The sequence below is a fragment of the Olea europaea genome, chromosome 5 (genome assembly GCF_002742605.1).
Source record: "Olea europaea var. sylvestris chromosome 5, O_europaea_v1, whole genome shotgun sequence".
NCBI classification, from domain to species: Eukaryota; Viridiplantae; Streptophyta; class Magnoliopsida; order Lamiales; family Oleaceae; genus Olea; species Olea europaea.
In genome coordinates this window covers 10,417,867-10,438,167 of record NC_036241.1, presented here as the reverse complement: position 1 = coordinate 10,438,167, position 20,301 = coordinate 10,417,867, and the positions used below count along the sequence as shown (strand labels likewise).

Below are 20,301 nucleotides of genomic sequence, written 5' to 3'. Positions count from 1 at the left end.
CCTAGGCCCAATTGGAGTGATCTAAATTATACCTATATATATCCATCTATTCCAGCAGTTTTTAGAGTGGGTGATTGAACGTGTAATGGTGAGTAAAAGGGGGCAGCCAGTCTTGGGGAAAAAGGGAGAGAGATTTCCCACCATTGTTGTCCATTCTTTCTTCCATTGTAGTCACCACCATGTGTCCTTTGTGAACACTAAATAGAGAGCCATCGGAGAGGCAAAAAGGGCTGTCCAAAGTGAAGGCGAATGTCTTGGGTCGAGCCAAGGTAAACCGATGTTCGTTTGATTGTTTTTTGAGTCCAGAATCAAGATTTACGAGAGGGATTTCCACGACACTTATCATTACAATAAAGTTCATTAATTAAAATGATAATACAATAAATGTATTTAAAAAAAGAATTATTTTCTAATTATGCATTTCTTTTAATTTGTTCTAAGTATTATGTATGCTAAATAATTGAGCATAGTTGAAGTTGATAAAAATATATGAATATGAGTCTCATTTTGTAGATGTGGTTAAATTATGTAAATTAGGTTCAAGAAAATTTTATTTCAAACGCACTATGTTAAGTTATTGGGGTTGAAACGAAATTTATGTAACTATTTAATATAATATTAACTATTATTTTCCTTTGCATCGATTGGTTGACAAATTTGTTGGATTTCAACATGGTAAAAATAACAAATCTTATGTTTTGTTTGTTTTGATATTTGTTAGTGGTGTACGCGTATGTAAGTTATGAGAACACGTGACGATTTTTCTCAAATACTTGGCCATTTTCTTTTAGCCACTCGCGAATCACATTTATATAATACTTAAACACATGGTTCTTGAATACATACAAAGTTATCAACTCTATATATTTTGCTATTCATCAAGTGAAAGCAAACAGGAAAATTCTTTTTTTCAAGTTCTTAGCAAATTCAGATTTTCAAGATAAGATACATAAGTGCAGTGGTTCATTTTTTATTCTCCATAATATCTATATTATGATTTCCTTTAATGCCTTAAGACTCCAAGAATGATTTTTATTGTAAATCCTTCGGAATAGACCGTCAGATCCAATCATGATAAATCTTTCGAGATATGGAAATTTTAAAGAAATTTCTTGAACCATCTATTATTGCGATCAATTGTTCTAAATCTATGAACATCGAGAATAAATGTTTCAACTATATTTATGCTATATTGAATACAAATTTGTACGTATCTTACTGACTGTTTTATTTAAAATACTTACTCTTACAAAATTTCATATTAGAACGGGTCAAGCTGGACGCGCAGAAGATTGGACATGTTGGTGCTTGTGGGTTGCCAAGTAAAAAAAATGATTTTAAGTACATTCATGACTAGACTTTTATTTAACATTTTCATGTTTAGTATTTGCACATTCATTTTGTAGCTTTGACACATGTTTTTGTGAATTTCGTTTAAATTGATATTGAATGATTTTAATTAAATTTAAATGTTGTTTGGCTACTCTTTTGAATTCATAGGGTCGAATTATCAAATTTCCTTCAAAGTTCCAAAAGTAAATTTTATTTCTCAAATATAAGAAATTTGGTAACACTTCGTTTTTTTTTAAATTGAAATAAAGGGCGTTACAGCTTGGTATCAGAGCCCAGTCTCTACCTTTTCTGCATATTAGGTAAAAAAAAAAAAAAATCTTTCACCATTATGTGAATTTTTCGTTAGTGGAATTATATGCAAAATTGGTAGTTCCAATCCCAAAAAAAATTACGTGAACAATGATAATGATCGCTACTGACGATGAACAGTGACAGTCCCTGTTCATGGTGAACAGTAAAACATAATTTTTTTTTTTTACCAATTTTTTCAAATATTTTTTTGGGATATTTTACTATATTGTTTGTTTGTAATGCAAAGTATTTAAGAAATGTTGTTTAATTTGAGATCTCGATGTATATGATTTCATAGATATGATCTAGTGTTCCACAAATGATTTCATAATTTGTACAACGTTAGCGTTGCATTTTGAGACCTTGGAATTGATTAAAAAGATACAAATTTGATTTTTTTCCAACATGAAAAAAAGAAGAAGAAAATAATATAAAATTAGAGTTTATACCTTGACAACCTTTATCGTTAACTTGTAATAAATTTTATTTGGCCCCCAGGGACATAATCTAGAGGTGCAAAGGATAGGAGTGAGGTTATCTCATATATTGTGGCAACCGCAGTATGGGGGTTCGATTCCTGAAACATGGAATTTGACTCCTTGTAAGCGCAGTGTATAGATAGCTCTTATTTCCTGACCTGTTGGGACACATCCCAAGATTTACCTCCCTCACAAAACTCTACGGACGGGGCGGTAGGGGACCTCAAGGTTGGGGTTCAACATTTTTTGTAATAAATTTTATTTTAGCATATGAGTATTCTTCTTTTTGTTGTAGTATTTCTATGGAAATAGCTTTACTATGAATCACGTGTTAAATTTAAAATTGAATCTATGACACGGTATCGTGCTATGATTTTAAATACATAACACCTGTCCTTTTCATATTTTAATTGGTTTGAGCAATGCATCAGCCTTCCAAATGAAAATGTGTTTGCATGAATGTTTTAACTAGAAACACCTCTGAGATGAAGCTTTTAGGTATTGTATTGTAAATTAAAAAAAAAAAAAATATCTTACTTTGCGTAATAAGACAAAAAAATAAAATATATTTACATGTTTCTTAATGATTCCATAATAAGATCTTATCGAAATCCTAAACAAGTGGAAAAATAAGACCCATGACACATAATACTCAACAATCAACCATCGTCTAATGAATCCAATGTACGAAATTGCATGTTACATTCCATTTTATTTTTGAGCATGATTTATGAATCATTTAAACTTGAATTCATGAAATGATTATGATGTTTAAAATGAAATGTGTTATTTATGTTATTATTTTATTATAATACTCAACGAGGTATGATGATTAATCTTTGTATTGAAAACATAAGAGCATACTATATGATGTGATATCGATAACAAAAGAAATCAAACATAATCTGACAATTATGCGACAGACATGGCTAGAACTTATTGGACCACTAGAAAGACAACAACTTGTAAAACAACACTAAATCAAAGGTTCATCATTTAGTCCTATGAGAATTGCGTGACTCGCCAGGCTCATTTGCTTGTCGAACATGTTCAAGACATCTATAAGAGATGTATAACGGCGGTGGATGCAAGACTAGCGATCATGCATATCGAAGCTGTTCATAACATTATAGATTCACTTCCACGTCAATGGAGAGACATGAGAGTTGTGATTAGAGATGAGATGCTAGAAGGTAACCCTCAAGAGCACCTAGACATGATTGAGTTTGGCATGTATTGCCAGTCGTTTTTGGATAAGTGGAGTGAGAGCCTACTATCAAAATTAGAGACAGAATATGAGTTGGCAGACGAAGTGGAAGATGAGGTCGAGAGCTCGAGCATGAGTCGGACCCTGAGGAAAATCCTAAATCAGAGCATGAGGATAATTTTACATTGGAGTTAGAGGACAATCTCGAGCCACAACCTGAGGCACAAGTTAAAATAGAGATAGAGTTCGACCTCGAGACAGAAGATGAGGCTCCATAAAAAAAGATTCGTAAGATCCATAGAGATTAGAAATTTACATTCTATTTTACTTGCTCTATGATGTTTTACTTTCCTACTCGTTTAGAAAGAAAAAGTTTTATGTTATTTGAGATTTACTTATTCAATCAATGGTATATCCTAGTTTCAAGGATTCACATTCATGAGATTTCAATTTTTTCCTTTGAATATAATGAGCTGTGTTGTCCAAGGTGTCTAAAACAAAATTTTAAATTTTGTTGATTTAAAGGAAATTGCACAACAACAAAGCTAAGCAACTATGTTCAGGGATATTATGAAGGCAATGTATAACGTTAGTAATCGACATGCACCGACTAGCGCCAACAACACGGGTGTAATTGTAGAGCAGTTTCTCCATTTTATGCCTCATTCTTTTGACGAAAAAGGTGACCCTTTGGCAGCTGAGGCGTGGGTAAGAGGATTGGAGCAGATCTTCAAACACATTGAATATACCGATACCCAAAAGTTATTGCGTGCCAAATTTATGCTAATTGATGTAGCAGGTCACTGGTAGGAGTCTGCTTCATGCACTAAAACAGAAGCAGAACAATGCGCTATGACTTGGGTATAGCTCAAGGAGGAAGTAATGAACAAGTGCTCTTCCCAGTCTCTAAGAGATCGAAGAGAGGCAGAGTTTTTGCAACTAAAACAGGGAAAAACGCTACTTGAAGATTATGAGAGGAATTTCAAACAACTTTCTAGGTATGCCCCATACCTCATGGACACTAAAGCAAAGAAGGTCAGGAGATTTGAACTAGGATTATGTACAGAGATTGGAGAAATCATAGCATCTCATCATACCACAAACTACAGTGAAGCCTCCATTTCTAGCAGGGAAATATAATAACATGTTTAGAATTTAGACTATTTAAAGTTAATTAAACCTATTTTTGATTTAGATCTATTATCAAATATAATTTTTGATACTATCATTATTTTCAAAATTTATTTTTCAAACATGTAATATTAAGCTATGAAAAATTGCATCATTAGTTCCCACCTCGCGGACTTTGTCACAATTTTGCCTACAATTCATTCATTGGTAGCATGGTTCCCAATCTATTGGTTTTGTAGCACCATTAGTTCTTACTTTGTTGGATTGTTTGCTTAGTATTTTTACTATAATAAATTAAAAAAAAAAAGATTACTTGTAATAATATAAGTTGAGCACTTATTTGAAGAAGCAAAATGTGGCACGACTATATTTGGACCATAAATAAATTGCTTCCTATCGATGAATAAAAATTGACATATTGTATTGGAAGATTGTAGTTTGACTATTTCATTAGTCGGGTTTTGCGATTTGTTCTTCTTGCAAAAATAATTTAATAATGATGCTAGCACACGAGGATGGTATTGGATGACCACTTGTTTAGTTCTATATCATGACCTTGCGGAGTTTTAAATTTCACTTGATCATAGATATTTCATCCGCATTCCTGGACGGGATGGTATTTAAAAGTTTTTTGAAACAACAATGGGTGAGATCAATTTGATTGATGAAATATCTCGAAGAATTGATAACTTGAGAAAGAGCAAAGTGGAGAACGTGATCATTCTCAAAAATGGGTCGAATGAACGTTTATGTATTTTTTGTTGAATAATTATAAATTTGAGTTTAGTGTTTAGTGATGGTTAAACTTCGATTTATGTGATTAGGTCGGAGGAGTGTTGAAGAAAAAAGCCTTAAGTTAATGAAAATAATTAAAGAAGCAAAATAGCCATTTATGCTCGTACCTTATTATAAAATCTCAGATAAGAATAAAATACACATATACGATAGGTGAAAGTAAACTATTGCAGATATTTTAACTTACGTGATTTTGTATATTTCGAGAGTATAATTCCTTGCCTTTAGTGAAAAAATAAAGATGAATAATTAGAATAGATGGTCTAGAATCAGCTGGACATGATATAATTATTAGAACTTGTAAAATATATGTTAGAACAAGTCCATACGGTAGCTCTATAAAGTTTTTGAACTCAATCGCCATACACAAGGAATTGTATCCTAATTTACTTTTTTTTTTTTTTACTGGATCTTGTTTTGGTGGATTATACAATTTTTTACTTTTAGTTTGATAAAAACTCTTGCAAGTTTATACCGGGATCATTGTTTATACTTGGTGGTAGGGCCATAATATGGAGAAGTATGAAGTGACATGCATTGTTGATTCTACTATGAATGTCAAGTATATTGTATCTTATGAAGCTACTAAAGAGACAGTGTGGCTCAAGAAACATTGAGATGGTACCTGCATTTGCCAAATCCTTAACATGTACTATTATAACAGTGTGCCAGGTGACAAATGCTAAAAAATAAAGAGTCATCAAAGGGGCAGCACACAATGAAAATATCATCTCTTGATAGAAATTATCGACAGAGGGGATGTGATTGTCAATAAAATTGCTATTGGAAATAACTTCGCGGACCTGTTAACTAAAATCCTGTAGGCTAAGGTTTTCGAGGAAAATCTACAAGGTATAGTGTTGCATTACATGACATGTATACTCTAGAAAAAATAAGAGCTTTGGCCCTTGTATTATAGCTTTGTCGTAATAATGACAATTTTATAATAAATTAATTACATATACATTTTTTTATTTATTTAGTATTATTGTATTTATTTAATATTGAGTAAGCGAATAAAGATTTTAATTATCACTTTTGATATTATAAGTTGTACGCTTGCATGAAGAAGTTAAAGTGATACATCTTATATCGCAATTTGTCTTTATCACAAAAATATTTTAACTATGACACTAGCACATTGAAGTGTATTGAACATATCACGTGTTGAATTTAATTATATAGCATGATCATGAGAAGAATTAATTCCACTTGATAATCGAGTATTTCATTTGAATCATTGGCAGGGTTGCTTATATCTTTCCTTGAGTTTTATAATTATTTGATTCCCTAATAGATGAGATCAATTTGATTGATCGAATATTTCGGTGAGTTGAATATTTGAGAACGAGTCAAGTAAAGAGCATGAATTCATGTCGGACCCGTCATTCCAAAAAATGGTCAAGTGAGATTTCTTAAGTATTCCCTATTGAAGTTTATAAATTTGAGTTCAATATTTAGCAACGGTTAAATTTCAGTATTTTGTGATCGGTTTCCATGATCGTTGAAGAAAATTATATTTAAGTTAGTGAGAATAATTAAAGGGATAGATCAGAGAATGAAATTCATACAAGTTAGGTGTTCATTCTCACAAGGTAGGTCAGATGAAAATATTACAAATATTTTAACATAAGTGATTTTACATATTTTTGTCTTTAGTGCGAAAAATGGAAATTAATAATTAAATTGGACACTTTATGCCCCTGTTTGATCCCCATTACTTAAAAAGGAAAATGGGGGGAATAATATTTTTTAGAAAAATGAATGGTTGAAAAAGAAGAAAAAGTTTTCGATTTACGTGTAATATTATTTTATGAAAAATTGTGTAATTGAAAATAGGAGAGAGAAAAATAAAATGTAATGTAATTTAATTTAATAGGGATCAAACAGGGCTATAAATGACTAGAAATGGTCTAATTACTCTAGCTTGAAAGTATACGTTTGAACAGGTCCTACGGCAACTCTATACAACTTTGGACTCAATTACAATTATTTTGAAAGTTTTGAATTTAATTACAATTGTGTATAAGTTCAGGGAGCTACATGTGCAATTACACCAATTACATGGACTCAAAATTTTTTCCCTATAAATACATCCCCTCACGGGGCCGAAAATTGATTTGAAAAAAAAAGTACAAAAAAGGAAAAAAATTATTTTCTTGTTTTTTTTTTTCTGATTTTTTTGGTCCATCTAATCTATTTTTTTTAAAAAAATTTAAATTAAAAAGTGTCCACACACTGATTTAATCTAAACTTTAGATATTAATATAGGAAACTTGACAATTAGAAGCCAAGTTCTCAAATTATAAGTTGGAAGTTCGTTATTCTTATCCAGTCAAGAATTTAATTATCGAATTTGAGTAAATTCTTAAATTATATTTCTTAATTAAAAAGATCTTGGTTTCTTGAATTCTTATTATTTTTTTTAATTTTTGAAATATTAATTTTTTTTTATTTTTATTTTTTTGTTGCTTTCCAACAACTTCTTAGAAAAAAATTCTGTCATTAAAATGTCTTTTATTATAACATTTATCTTTCTTTTTATTAAGGACTAAAAGAATACTTATAAGTAAAGATTAATGACCATGCCATCAAGAATCATTCTTTGGGATCTTGAATGTGACAGAGTCAATAGGTTGGGGATAAACAATAAAAGCCTGTTTGGTAAGAATTAAAATTAAAAATTCAATTTAAGTCAAAATCAACAATTATTTAAACCACATATTTTACGAGATCCATAACTTTTGGACTATACATGTTATCAACTTTTATTAAATTTATTAAAAATCTGATTTTAAACTTAACCAGACAGCGATACAAATATGCCACCCTAAGAGGGTGTTTGAGAGCTATTTTTATGTAAAAATGTATTTTGGAATAGTAAATTGATAGGAAATGTGTGGTTAAAAAATAAGAAATTTTTTTGATTTAAGTGAAATATTATTTTAATGAAGAATGTGTGATTGAAAAGTAGAGAGAGAAAAACGCATTTTGAAAAAAATGGGTACCAAACGGGGCCTAAGAATTCAAAAATAAATAAATAAATAAATAAGGAAAATCCAGAAATCACGTGATATCCCACCCCCAACAGGCACACCACATACCCAATAAAATGTGAGAAACTGGACACGTCACTGGAGATTCCAGTTTCTTAAAATTTAAAGTTATCCTCTACGGCAACAGGCCAATCTCCATTTCCCTTTCCAGAATCCAGAATCATCTTCTGTCTAAAAAATTAGAAATCTCCACACTCATTTTTCGTTCTGCGTTCTCTTTCCTAATCGAATGGCGATCGGTGGCGATGGCAATATACCCAAGAAGAAGCAGCGCGTGGGAAGCAACAGTCAGCTCTCCTCCACACGCGCCGTTATCAATTCTTCCTTCCCCGATGAAACATTAACTGAAGGCTCCAACAAATCCCCCGCCCTCCGTCGCTCTTCCTCCTCCGTCCTTGGCGGTTCTGGTGGCTGTGGCGGATTCAATGACTCCGATACTGCGGATGTTATACTCCGCCTCCATCTTGATCACCATCGCTCCCCCTTCGACTCGTTTGTGACCTCTTCCGATTCCGTCTCCTTTGACGAGTCTGATGTGCAGATCTATCTCCACTCGCACATCCTCCGCCGGGCTAAGTACTTTTCCGCTCTCCTCTCCGACCGATGGCAACGACACAACGACGATGATTCTCCTCAAATCCACCGCCTTAACCTTGGTGTCCCGCCGACGCCGGATTCAATCAACGACTACTTGGAAGTTCTTCGGCTTCTGTATACTGATGATTTCTCGGCTTCGATTACTAGTGTTGTGACTGCCCTTGCTTTACTCCCAATCGCTCTCGAATTACTCTTCGAGGATTGCATCAAAGCCTGCGTTAAATTCCTCGAGGCCGTGCCGTGGTCAGATGATGAAGAGAAGAAAATATTGAATTTGATTCCATTTTTAAGTCATGAAGAATCGAAAGAGCTCCTGACTAGGGTTTCCCCACTGAAACATGACTCGTCTGAGGAAATGCTTCATGGCTTAATCCTTTCTGCTATTCATAATCATCCAAACATGGCTTTCGCGAAGGCCTTTGTTGCAAAATTGTTGAGGGATTTTTCGTCCAAAGAGTCTGTAAGGAGGGTTTTGGATAAGGTATTTGAAAAAAGCTTGAAGGTTGTGAAGGAATCTTTGGAGGAGTACTCGAGTCCTAATTTTAGAGGGGATCATAATGAGACTGAGGCGATTCAGAGGCTGAATTTGCATTCTGCTATGACTAACGGGAAGCATTTGCTGTGGCTGGTGGAGAGGATGATTGAGTTGAGAGTAGCTGATATGGCTGTCAAGTCGTGGAGTGAGCAGGCTTCATTTACCGCTGATTTGCAGAGGGCGTTTCGTGATGATGCATGGAGGAATATTGCTCCGAGCCTTCCTGCTGTTGTGCTTCGTTGCACTAGCAGGCTTGCCAATGCTGTTGCAACAGGGAACATTTTGGCTGCTAGACAGGTTTGTTCTTAACATTGTGCACTAGTTTATCGGTATTTTGTCTATGAAGGCAGAGTTCTTGTTGATGAAATGAGGTTTGTTCTTTATTTATAAGTGTTTGAATCTTGCTTGGAGAATTTTTTCGTGTAATACGCTTTCATGTTGCAGGGCGAATTATCATTGAGCTTTTTAACTCATAGGTGCTTTGCTCTTAAAATATTTGATTTCTACTTCAAGAAAATTCACCAAAGTTGCTCAAAAAAATGCAAGTTAACTTTGTACTTGCTATAATAGTTGTTAACTCACAGTTTGGTTGTCGGGATTTAGTAAGGAAGCAGTTTTGCTGTAACCTTGATAGTCTAAGAGAAAATCCAGCTTTTTTGTTGTATTTGACGTACTGAGAATTGTATGCAAGGTTTAAAGATTAAAGATATGTCAGTGATAGTGCCTAAGAAGAAAGTAGATATTGAGTATTGGATTATTGTTTGCATCATGCGTTAAAATTTAATGGACAGGAAGAACTAGATATTTTATGGATACTATTTTTAATGAAAAATGTATTAAGAAGAGATAGAAACACTTGCTTCGTAGTGTTCTAGTATTGGAATTGTTGTCATAAAAATAACATTGTTTTATCTCATGAAATAATGGTTTTCCTGTCATTTATAATATATCATATAACACCTTGGTGTGAAAGTTTATGTTTGTGGATGACATTTGCCCCTTTTCTTTTGGAAAATGTGGGAAACTCTGAAAAATTATCCGAATTGTTTGTTTGTTTGTAATTATTGTCTACCATCTAAATGGAAGTGCTTGTTGTTGTTGTCATATGCGATTTAGTGCCCTTTGCATTGATTCTTCCTTCCACTTCACTTTGTTATGGTCCTACTTGTATAATCAATAATGTATGTCCCATCTCTAGATTCTGGTTTAATTTGATGGTGTCACTGAAGTAAGATTCGTGATAGGTTTTGTTTCTATTTTTAGTATGATCGCCATCAATTTTGGGATTTAAATAATTATTTAAGGAAACCTAGTTATCACCGGAGAAATGGATGCTCTGATACTTTATCTTTGGCACGTTTATCTTTGTCACAACCACATGAACTTTGACATGCCTAGGAAAATAGATGAACCTTAAGTAATCTCTCCCACTCCTGCATAAAATTCATTATTGTTGATCAGATTTATTGAAGTACAAGGGACTTGGGAGAGGTAATTGGTAGCAGATACACTGCAGTTAACATTCTTGATTCAGCCTTGTCTTATGATTAAGCTACTTATGATGTAAAAATTGCTGTCTAGGAAAAGGAAAGTATTTTGTGAACGTTTGAAACTGAATTTCTTTGCCAGGGTTTACATTTCCTTATTCTTGTAGTACGATAGTGTTTAATTTAAAATCAAAAGTACATGAATTAGCAGGAAATCAATGGAATATGAAACTTTAGGGTCATCAATATGCTTGTGCCTTGAGAAATTTCTTTCCTTCTGAGATGATATAAATTTTTGTTCCTCATCTGTAGTTTTTCATGAGACTTGGCCATAAATCGTCATCAACTTTGCTTAACTTCTTTTATTGTGCACAACAGGTCAGGATGAAGCTGGTAAAAGACTGGCTCCCGGTTTTGATTGTATGCAAGGACAATATGTCACCTATGTGCACGAATCATAAATCACTTTATCTGGAGTTGGAAGAAACATTCTTGAGAATTATATCTACGCTCCCGGTTGAAGATGCAAAAGAGTTGTTGCAGCAATGCCTCAGCTTTTCAACTCGAAATGTTGAAGATTGCCCACATTTGGTCACTGCTTTTACCACTTGGTTCCGTCGTTCTAATAGATCCCCACCAGCAGACGACTTTCGTCAATAAATCCTTGGTAGCTCTTATGGGTCACTAAGACCCATGACCCCAGAGCCTACTATTGAACTCTGTATCTAAACTGAGTTTGTACATGTACTTGAAAAATTCTGTGAATTCCCACAATAACTGATTACTGACTGTTGTTTTAAGTTTCAAATGCTGTCCTGTCGAGAGGGTTCCTGAAGCCTTGGTGGATATAGTTTATGTTTATGCTGTATAAAACTTGCAGGTTATGTTGATAAATTTTTGTGTTCAAACACATCTTCCATTTTGGTAAAGGATTATGGATCAAATAGGTGGTTAAGAAACTAACAATTTTTTCTTCTTTTGTAAAGCAGACTGGTCGGTTTAGAGAGAGAGAGAGAGGAATAGTTCCATAGTTATTGTAATTTGTAATGCGGCTTGAAATTGTCACTTCATACGTGGAGACAGTTTCAGAGGAGAAAATAGAAAATTTCTTGTACTTTTTTGGGTACTGAAACTAAATGCCCCATGTCACCAGTCAAGTGATACCAAAAAACTTTCCATGTTAGAGGCATCATTTAAAAATATCTCTATTTTTATTTCGAGTATCATATTCATCTTCTAATCACTTTGTAAGTGGTATCTCATCTAAATGAAGTTTATATATTTAAATTGATTTTGTGAAGAAAAAGATGAATGTTTTTTTGTCATCGTAAACAACTTCGTTAAAAAAATATTATAAAATAGCAAAATTATCTAAACAATAACTAAGTCATATGTAGTCACAAACTACGAAAATAACTTATTTATTACTTATTGATGGTATGGATTTATATTAGTGGTGGATTCGAGGTTGAGGTGATGATGGTTGTTGTGGATTTGAGGTGAAGGTGGATTTGAGATAGTGTCGATGATTTGGGTGATGCCGACGGTGATGGAGTAGAATGGGGGTGTGGGTGACGGGGGATGAGATGAAAGTGATTGTGATTAGTTAATTTATGAATTTGTGCTCAATAAATAATTCGTGAACTATAAAACGCATAATTTGCTACTAAATTTGTAATTATAACCTACAAATTGTATCTTTCTAACTGTTACATTCTATGGTTTATGACTAGTGTGTGATTGTTGCCATAATGAACTATGTAATTGAATTATAGATTACAAAAAATTATTAGACTTGAGTTCCCGAGGTTGAGGCGGATCCGTTCTGACAGCGACCGCAAAACAGCGCAGGCAATGCGCTTTAGCAGGACGAAACTATTTGCAGCAGGGGATGTAGCAAATTTAGACAGAGGACACATGCACTCAACCAGCCTGTTTTGGCAGAATGCAGGTAAGTCACAAAATGTGACTATTTTTCCTTTATTTTGGAAACTAAGAGCATTGTAAGAAGAAGAAACTTGAGAGAGAGAGAGAGAGAGAGAGAGAGAGAGAAACAATTATATTTAGTTCATGTTAGACAATCATTATTTCAAAACTCTTTAATTTTCATACTCCTTTTTAAGAATTAATCTTCTTAGATAGGTACCAGTCCAAACAGGGGGCAATGTGGCACTACCTATAGGTTGAGTGTCTGAGCATGCACTTGGCCAATAGGAGACGCCACATCACCCCCTATTTGGATAGGGCCATGTCCATATAACAAGGTCCCATTTTTAATTACATATCTATATAATAAAATATTTTGTTTATAAATTTTAAATTTTTTCCTACTTTCTAAAAGCATTTCCAAGAGATTCTTTAAACATGAGACGCTTTCTATTTTAAAGAGTTATCTCTTACAATCATATTCCAAAAGACCCTTTTAATTAACATTTTAATTTAGAGAGTAAGGATGACAAAAAAATCCGTCAAATCCAATACTCGCATGGCCTCACCCTGAATGGGTTGGGGATTACCTGCTTAATCGGGAATTTGAGTTGGGGCCGTGGCAGGTATGTGTAACAAGGGCCTCGACCCATCCCGTTTAACATTTTTTTAAGAATTCAATATTTTAAATGGAAAACTCTATGAATTTTTATTAGTTCTAATAGAAGATAACAATTAAGGTTATCTAAGGAATATGATAAATAATTAAAGCTTTAGTTTACCAAACATATTTGAATAATTTAATTTTTAAAAATAAATAAATTAATTAAAATTTTTAATAAATATATTATTGTTTCACTTTAACGAATGAAGGCAATAAAATGAAGTATCAAAAACTAAAAAAGTTTAAACGATAGCTAAGCGGGGCTAGGGCTCCCTCGCTCTACCTTAAACACGTAATAGTACGAGTATGGGACAGGAAATTACTTAGAGGGGTGGCGCGGGGGAGGTTGCCCCGACCCGCCATGTTGCCATCTCTATTAGAGAGTGGGTTTGTCTTTTCAAATTTGGTGAGCCAAATTCACTCTCTATAATTTAATGCATTCAAAATATTTCAATTTTTAATGTAGGAAATTATTATAATAAGATTAATTAGTACCAAACGTTTTTACCTTATAATATTATTGTGCAAAACGTCCGAACATTTCATTTTATGGCATTTTAGCCCCCTACTTTCACCTTTCATTGTGAGAACAATCATTTTCATCCAATTCCTCAATAAGAAATTTATAATGACAAATGTACGCTCCTATTTAAATAAAACAAGAAAAGAAAAGAAAAAATTAAAGAAAAAATTGCAATCACGCTCCCAAACTTTTCAAAACGTGCAAATGAGTTCAAATAAATTATTGAAAATGTAATTAACAAAAGACGTCCCACGTTTCAATACTATTGTGCAAAATGTCCATATCTTTTCATTTTTTGACATTTTCACCCTTATTTTCACTTTCATCGTGAAAATCATCATTTTCATCCATTTTTTTCAATTGAAAACTATAAAATGATGAATATAATCCTCTTTAAATAAAACAAAAATAAAGAAAAGAAGAATAAAGAACAAATTGCAACTGTACTCTCAAATTTTTCAAAAAAGTACAAATAAATAATTAAAAATGAGTGATTTTTTATTTTGATTTTTAAATGATTTTTTTGAAATTTTTTTGTACTTTTTTTTGAAGTATAGTTGCGATTTGTTCTTTATTTTTCTTTTCTATATTTTTGTTTCATTTAAATAGTAGGGTATTTTTGTCATTTTATAGCTCTTAATTGAGAAAATAGATGAAAAAGATGATTTTTCTCAATGAAAGGTGAAAATAATGATGAAAATGTCAAAAAATGAAAAGTATGGATGTTTTGCATAATAATATTGAAAGGTATGGACTTTTTTTTTTTTTTTTTTACTAATTTGCATAATAATTTGGACTCATTTGCACTTTCTAAAAAATTTGGGAGTGTGCTTGCAATTTGTTCTTTAAGTTTTTTTTGTTTTTTGTTTTTTTTTAAATAGGAGGGTTTGTTTGTCATTTTACCTTTTTTATTGCAAAATTGGAAGAAAATGATGATTTCCACAATGAAATGTAAAATTAAGGACGAAAATAACAAAGAATGAAAGGTATGGACATTTTACACAATAACACTGAAAAGTAAGGCATTCTTTTGGCTAATTCCCCTTATAATAACCTAGAGAAAAGTTAGCTAAAAGAAAAAATAGAGTAAAATAATAAATATTTTTTAGGAGTTGTAAAATTAAGTTAAATATAAAAAGTTTATTGAAGTACTTCAAAATTTTAACTCTCTAAATTTATATATGATTTCTAAATGATAGAATATGCTATTTAAAAATAAAAAGTTTTTCAGAGATATTCTAACTACAAATTATCTGAAAAATCACTATTCAAAATTTCATTCTCAAAATAATGACCATGAAATCGGGGTTTAATAACTAAATAATGTAAGAAAGAGAAACTAGGAGGTGAGAGATATAATTATTTTTAATAACTAAATGATTTATATTATAATATAATATTGTTGATGGAGATATTCTAAATTTGATTATTATTTTCTAAATTTCAATCACATTAATATTTTAAAAATATATAATAATTAATATAATTTAGAGGAAATTATCTAAATAGTTAACTTTTGCATTTGTATTTACAAAAATGTCACTTTTTTTTTGACATTGCAAGAATGTCAATTTTAGACAATTTTAGACATATTTGGCCTTAAAGCTAAATTTAAATACCCAATATATTCTAATTAAATTTTGATTTGACCAATCAAACAAATTGTACAAAATTATGCAAGATTGTTAGAGGAAATTGAATTATTCAAGAAAAATATGCAGAGCAAAAACGAAAATGTAAGCTCCAATCCCCCCATTCGAAGAAGAAAATTCCTGTGGAGGAAAGGAGGAGAAAACTAAGCCCTTGTTTGAGCCCCATTTTTTTTGAAAAATAACATTCTTAAACAGTATTTTGACATCATTTCAACCACATATTCTTCAATAAAATAATATTATACGAAAATCTAAATCTTTCTTTATTTTTTAACCACACATTTCACATCATTATACTATTCAAAAATGCATTTTTTTGACAAAAATGGGACTCAAACAAGGGCTAAATCCCTAAAATTCAGTTCTCTCTCTCGCGAAATAGACGACCACCGACGAACCCAATATGCCCTGAACGAAAGGAAGAGAAAACGAAATTCCTAAATCTCTAAAACTCACTCCTCTCTATGACGAAAGCGACCACCGACGGCGACCCAAAATGCCGTGAAGGAAAGGAAGAGAAAATGAAATCCCTAAATCCCTAAAAGTCGCTCCTCTTTGTGACGAAATCCACCACTGCTGGCGAACTCCTCTCTCTCACCAAAAACGAAATCCCAAAAACTGTAAAACACATTCCTCAAACGACGTCAGAAATTGAAAGTGTGATCTTCTCACTGCTCTGTTCTCTAGGTGTCGGCCGCCGACTGTCCAGCACTACCCCTACGTAAGTTAATCTGATTTCTGTGGATTTATTGGGTTTTCATTTTGGTGTGTATTTGTGTGTGTTTTTAGATGTGTTTGTTTATGGGTGTATGGTTTTTTGTGGATTAGAGGTGGAGATGAAAATTGAAATTAATTGCTGGCGACGTCCACCGTCATTTACTCAACCACCAAGCAAGATTTTTGTCTGTTGCAGTAATATGTTCAGGTTAGTGATTTGTTTGTCTTTTGCATTTTGTTATTTGGAAAAAAGAGGAAGTTCTTCTACATTATTGAGTTAGGAACGTAAATTGATGTTTTCGGAAGAAACATGGCTCTTGAGACTGATTTTTTACCTATATTTATTGTCGTAGAAGGTGATTATAACAGTGATGATAATGTGGCTACTGCTGAGAAATATGGTATACATGAGTTGAGCAAATATTCGAATTGTAAACTTGCAACGAATATATGTGTTGTACGGCATCACAAGCGCTACTACACTAGTCTCACCATTTGATTTGGTAAGTGAACTCTGTTCATCAATGAAGCTTCAATCTTGCATGGTTCTATTAATCAAGTTTAGAATTAGTATAGAACACATAAAAAACAACTCTTTAGATTCTATATTACTTCAAATTTAATAAAAGCTACTGAATTAGATAATAGACTTTATTTCTCGTGTGAACAATACTCTTAACTCACAAATCTTATTACTTGTACAAGGGTTGCGTACGCATGCTAGTTTTTTGCAAATAATGGCGATTGCTAGAAATGAAGGACATAAAGGTATTAAAAAAAAAAAAAAAGAAGAAGAAGAAGAGGATTTTGCCATTTTTACACTATTTTCTTTACACCAAATTTGACGTTGCCTTTATTTTCAAAAAAAATTATGGATGGGAAAACATTTTTTTTTTTCTTTTTCAAATTGACGAGTGAAAATTTGCCACATTGCAAATTCTCAAATTTGGCATGATTGTAGAAATAAAAAAAAAAAAAAAAAAAAAAAAAAAGGCAACAAATGCAAACGAATTGACTAAGCATTAACTGACTAGAATTTTTCTTGATTATTATTTGGAGAAATGTTATTCGGTACCATTGGTGTTAAAACATCAATCTACATAACAATTGTATAACATTAAGCGATGATTCACTTAAATGTAATGTCACATAATTTATTTAGCCCCTGTTTGATTTTCATTGTTGGGATAAAATGCATTATGAAATAGTGACTTTTTGGAAAATGTGCGGTTAAAAAGTAAGAATTTTTTAAAAATACGCATATAATTATTTTATAAAAGAATGTATAATTAAAAATAATTTTTTAAAAAATGAGGCTCAAACAAGGACTTAATTAAACGTATCAATTATGCCCATCTAAATGGGTATTCAAGGTAGTAGGTGGCATTATTCTATCTTGATAGTATTTTCTTTCAACCAACAAATAACATTTCTCCACGTTAATTGACAGCAACATGTGTGATCTTACACTTACCTTATGATCCCCTCCTAAGGTTTACTCCCCCGTCTATAACATAACGACCCACTCCCCGGGGTTTAAACCACTCATATGCCCCCACGCACTAGCGTGGGTTCTCTATAAATATGTCTTGCTTTTCTGTCTTACAAAAGAGATAACAATGGGTATCCAAAATATATATCTAGGTCATTTTTTCACGGGTTTGCTTGAGAAGCTGAGCTCCGGTGAGGTGCTGGAATTCCTGCGTCGTCTAGGAATCGAAGCCCTGCTAGAAGAATTGCGTACAACATTGTTGAGGATCAATGCCGTGCTTACCGATGCCGAAAACAAGCAAAGAGACAGAACTGTGCGCAAGTGGCTGAGGGATCTGGAATCATCGGCTTACAATCTTGATGAGTTAGTGGATCAGGTGATTAAAAACCCTTCGCTAAGGAAAAATGAAGGCAGCACAATTAAGCTGTTACGGAAGCTGTTGACCCCAAAAAGTGCGCCAACAGATGCCGGTCCCACCCGCGCTTGCGTGGGCGAATGTCCAACACGCTAAGACACGTGGACGGTCTAAACGAGCGGTTCAAAGGGGCGTGGGAGTAGCCCAACGACGCGGGACGGTAACGTTCGGGATCCGGCGGGTTGTTCGTAATCCGATTGTACAATAATTACCAACCGGTGCTCTTGAATATATGTGTAAAAGTGTATAAAATGTAGTGCAAGTAAATGGAGAGAGTTGAGTAAAATGTAGTTTTTTGTATTGATTCTTGCATTAGCCTTTGACAGTATACAATGGGGGTATTTATAGTGATACATATGAAATGGGAGCCCTTGGATGAAGTGGCACGTGGCCTCATCTCCTTGGTTTAAACGTCTGTTCTTAGGCATGGGATTTGACTTGCTAGCTTACGGCGCATTTATTGCTTGTGCAGGGCCTCCATGCTAGTGACAAGACTTGACCTTTATGCTTATGACAGACATTCCATCAATCATTCGAATAAGATCCGTGCAGGCGATCTCTTGGGAGAAGTGACCATGGAGGATGTTTCCTTGTGGTTGAGGCTCGCGCATCAACTTCGGGGCTTCGTCCATTTGAGGACCTCAGCTACAACCAAAGGCTTCCACGCCTCGGGCCATGGGCCTCGGTTAGAAGCAGTTCGGATATAACCCACCTCGGCAATATGGGCCACCTCGGCAGGAATGCCACGTGGATCAGGATGAGTGGGCCACTGGCCCAGGTGGGTAGGACAGGTGTGACAACACGCAACAATAGTCCCCCAAGTCCAAGTATAATCATTAATGTAATGCGTGGACTTTAGAGTAAAATTTTTTTGAACCCCCAAATAATAGTCCACCAAGTTCAAGTATAGATATTTATATCATGATTGGAGTTAGAGAAGTTTTGGTGTAGGTTTATGCTGAAGAAGCCGAGGTGGTTGGGGGACCGAAACCTGCATGATTTGCATGCTGATTGCGTCTGAAGAAGCCGAGGTGGTTGGGAAACCGAACCTGCGAGGATTAAATGCTGAATGGCACGTGAAGAAGCCGAGGTGGTTGGGAAACCAAACCTGCGAGGCTTAAATGCTGAATGGCATATGAGGAGCCGAGGTGGTGTGAAACCGAGCCTGCGAGGCTTAAATGCTGAATGGCACGTGAAGAAGCCGAGGTGGTTGGGAAATCGAACCTGTGAGGCTTAAATGCTGAATGGCACGTGAAGAAGCCGAGGTCCAATGTAATGATTATGCTTTGGTCTCTGTGCCAATGATTTGATGTTTTGTGCTTGTTTTCGAGGAAAGGTAGCTGAACCGTTACGACTTCCAATGTGCTGGCGCCGACGAATTAAAGATGCAATTATGAGGGCAGCCGGCGTTTCCAGAAGCAGACGCGCTGGAGAGGTGCGTGTGAGGTACGCATAGATAGGAGGCGTAGGATTTCAAAGACTGTTTGAATTCAACGCCTCGGATTGGATCTGAAACGGAGGGCTCGGATTGACTGAGATTTGATCTGACGGGTGGGGTTCGCCTTGGATCTTTATAAAAGGCGAGAAAATTCTACTTTCCAGAAATTTTAAGCACTTTGCATTCTCAAACTCTCTCAAATCTTCCATTTTCCGGCGTTAAGGTTGTCTGCGATTAGATTCCGACCGGTCTCCGTTTGTGTTGAACTCTTTTAGGTATTGTTTGCATAAAAAACCGTTGTTATTCATTGTCCTCAAACAATGGAGTCCACTTCGGGTAGGGAACTTGTCACTGTAGCGTCTTTAGACCACGGGGTAGGTCATGGGGGGACGTCCGAGGTGGATAGGTATGCCATGGCCGAGGCGGACGTGGATTATACCCAGGAGTGGGGGGCTTCTAGAGTGCCCTCAAACATGACGGGGAAGAGGTTGGGGGAGCTTAGGGAGAGGTACAGTGTGCCTCATAACATAGAGATGTTAGTCC

The 20,301-nt window shown here is 34.2% G+C and overlaps 2 protein-coding genes across 2 annotated transcripts in view; both read left to right on the top strand.

Moving 5' to 3' along the window:
* The first annotated feature begins 8,410 nt into the window (after window positions 1-8,410).
* On the top strand, window positions 8,411-11,841 carry LOC111394600 (BTB/POZ domain-containing protein At3g05675-like). Its single transcript, XM_023020501.1, has 2 exons — window positions 8,411-9,741; window positions 11,310-11,841. The coding sequence occupies exons 1-2, from the start codon at window positions 8,542-8,544 to the stop codon at window positions 11,589-11,591; spliced, it is 1,482 nt and encodes a 493-aa protein (XP_022876269.1). The 5' UTR covers window positions 8,411-8,541; the 3' UTR covers window positions 11,592-11,841.
* An 8,237-nt stretch (window positions 11,842-20,078) lies between these two features.
* LOC111394224 overlaps window positions 20,079-20,301 on the top strand; it is a 2,051-nt gene continuing 1,828 nt past the window's right edge. Inside the window, exon 1 of the mRNA XM_023019985.1 lies at window positions 20,079-20,271. Within this exon, the coding sequence (XP_022875753.1) occupies window positions 20,079-20,271 (193 nt within the window). The remainder of the gene's footprint in view (window positions 20,272-20,301) is intronic.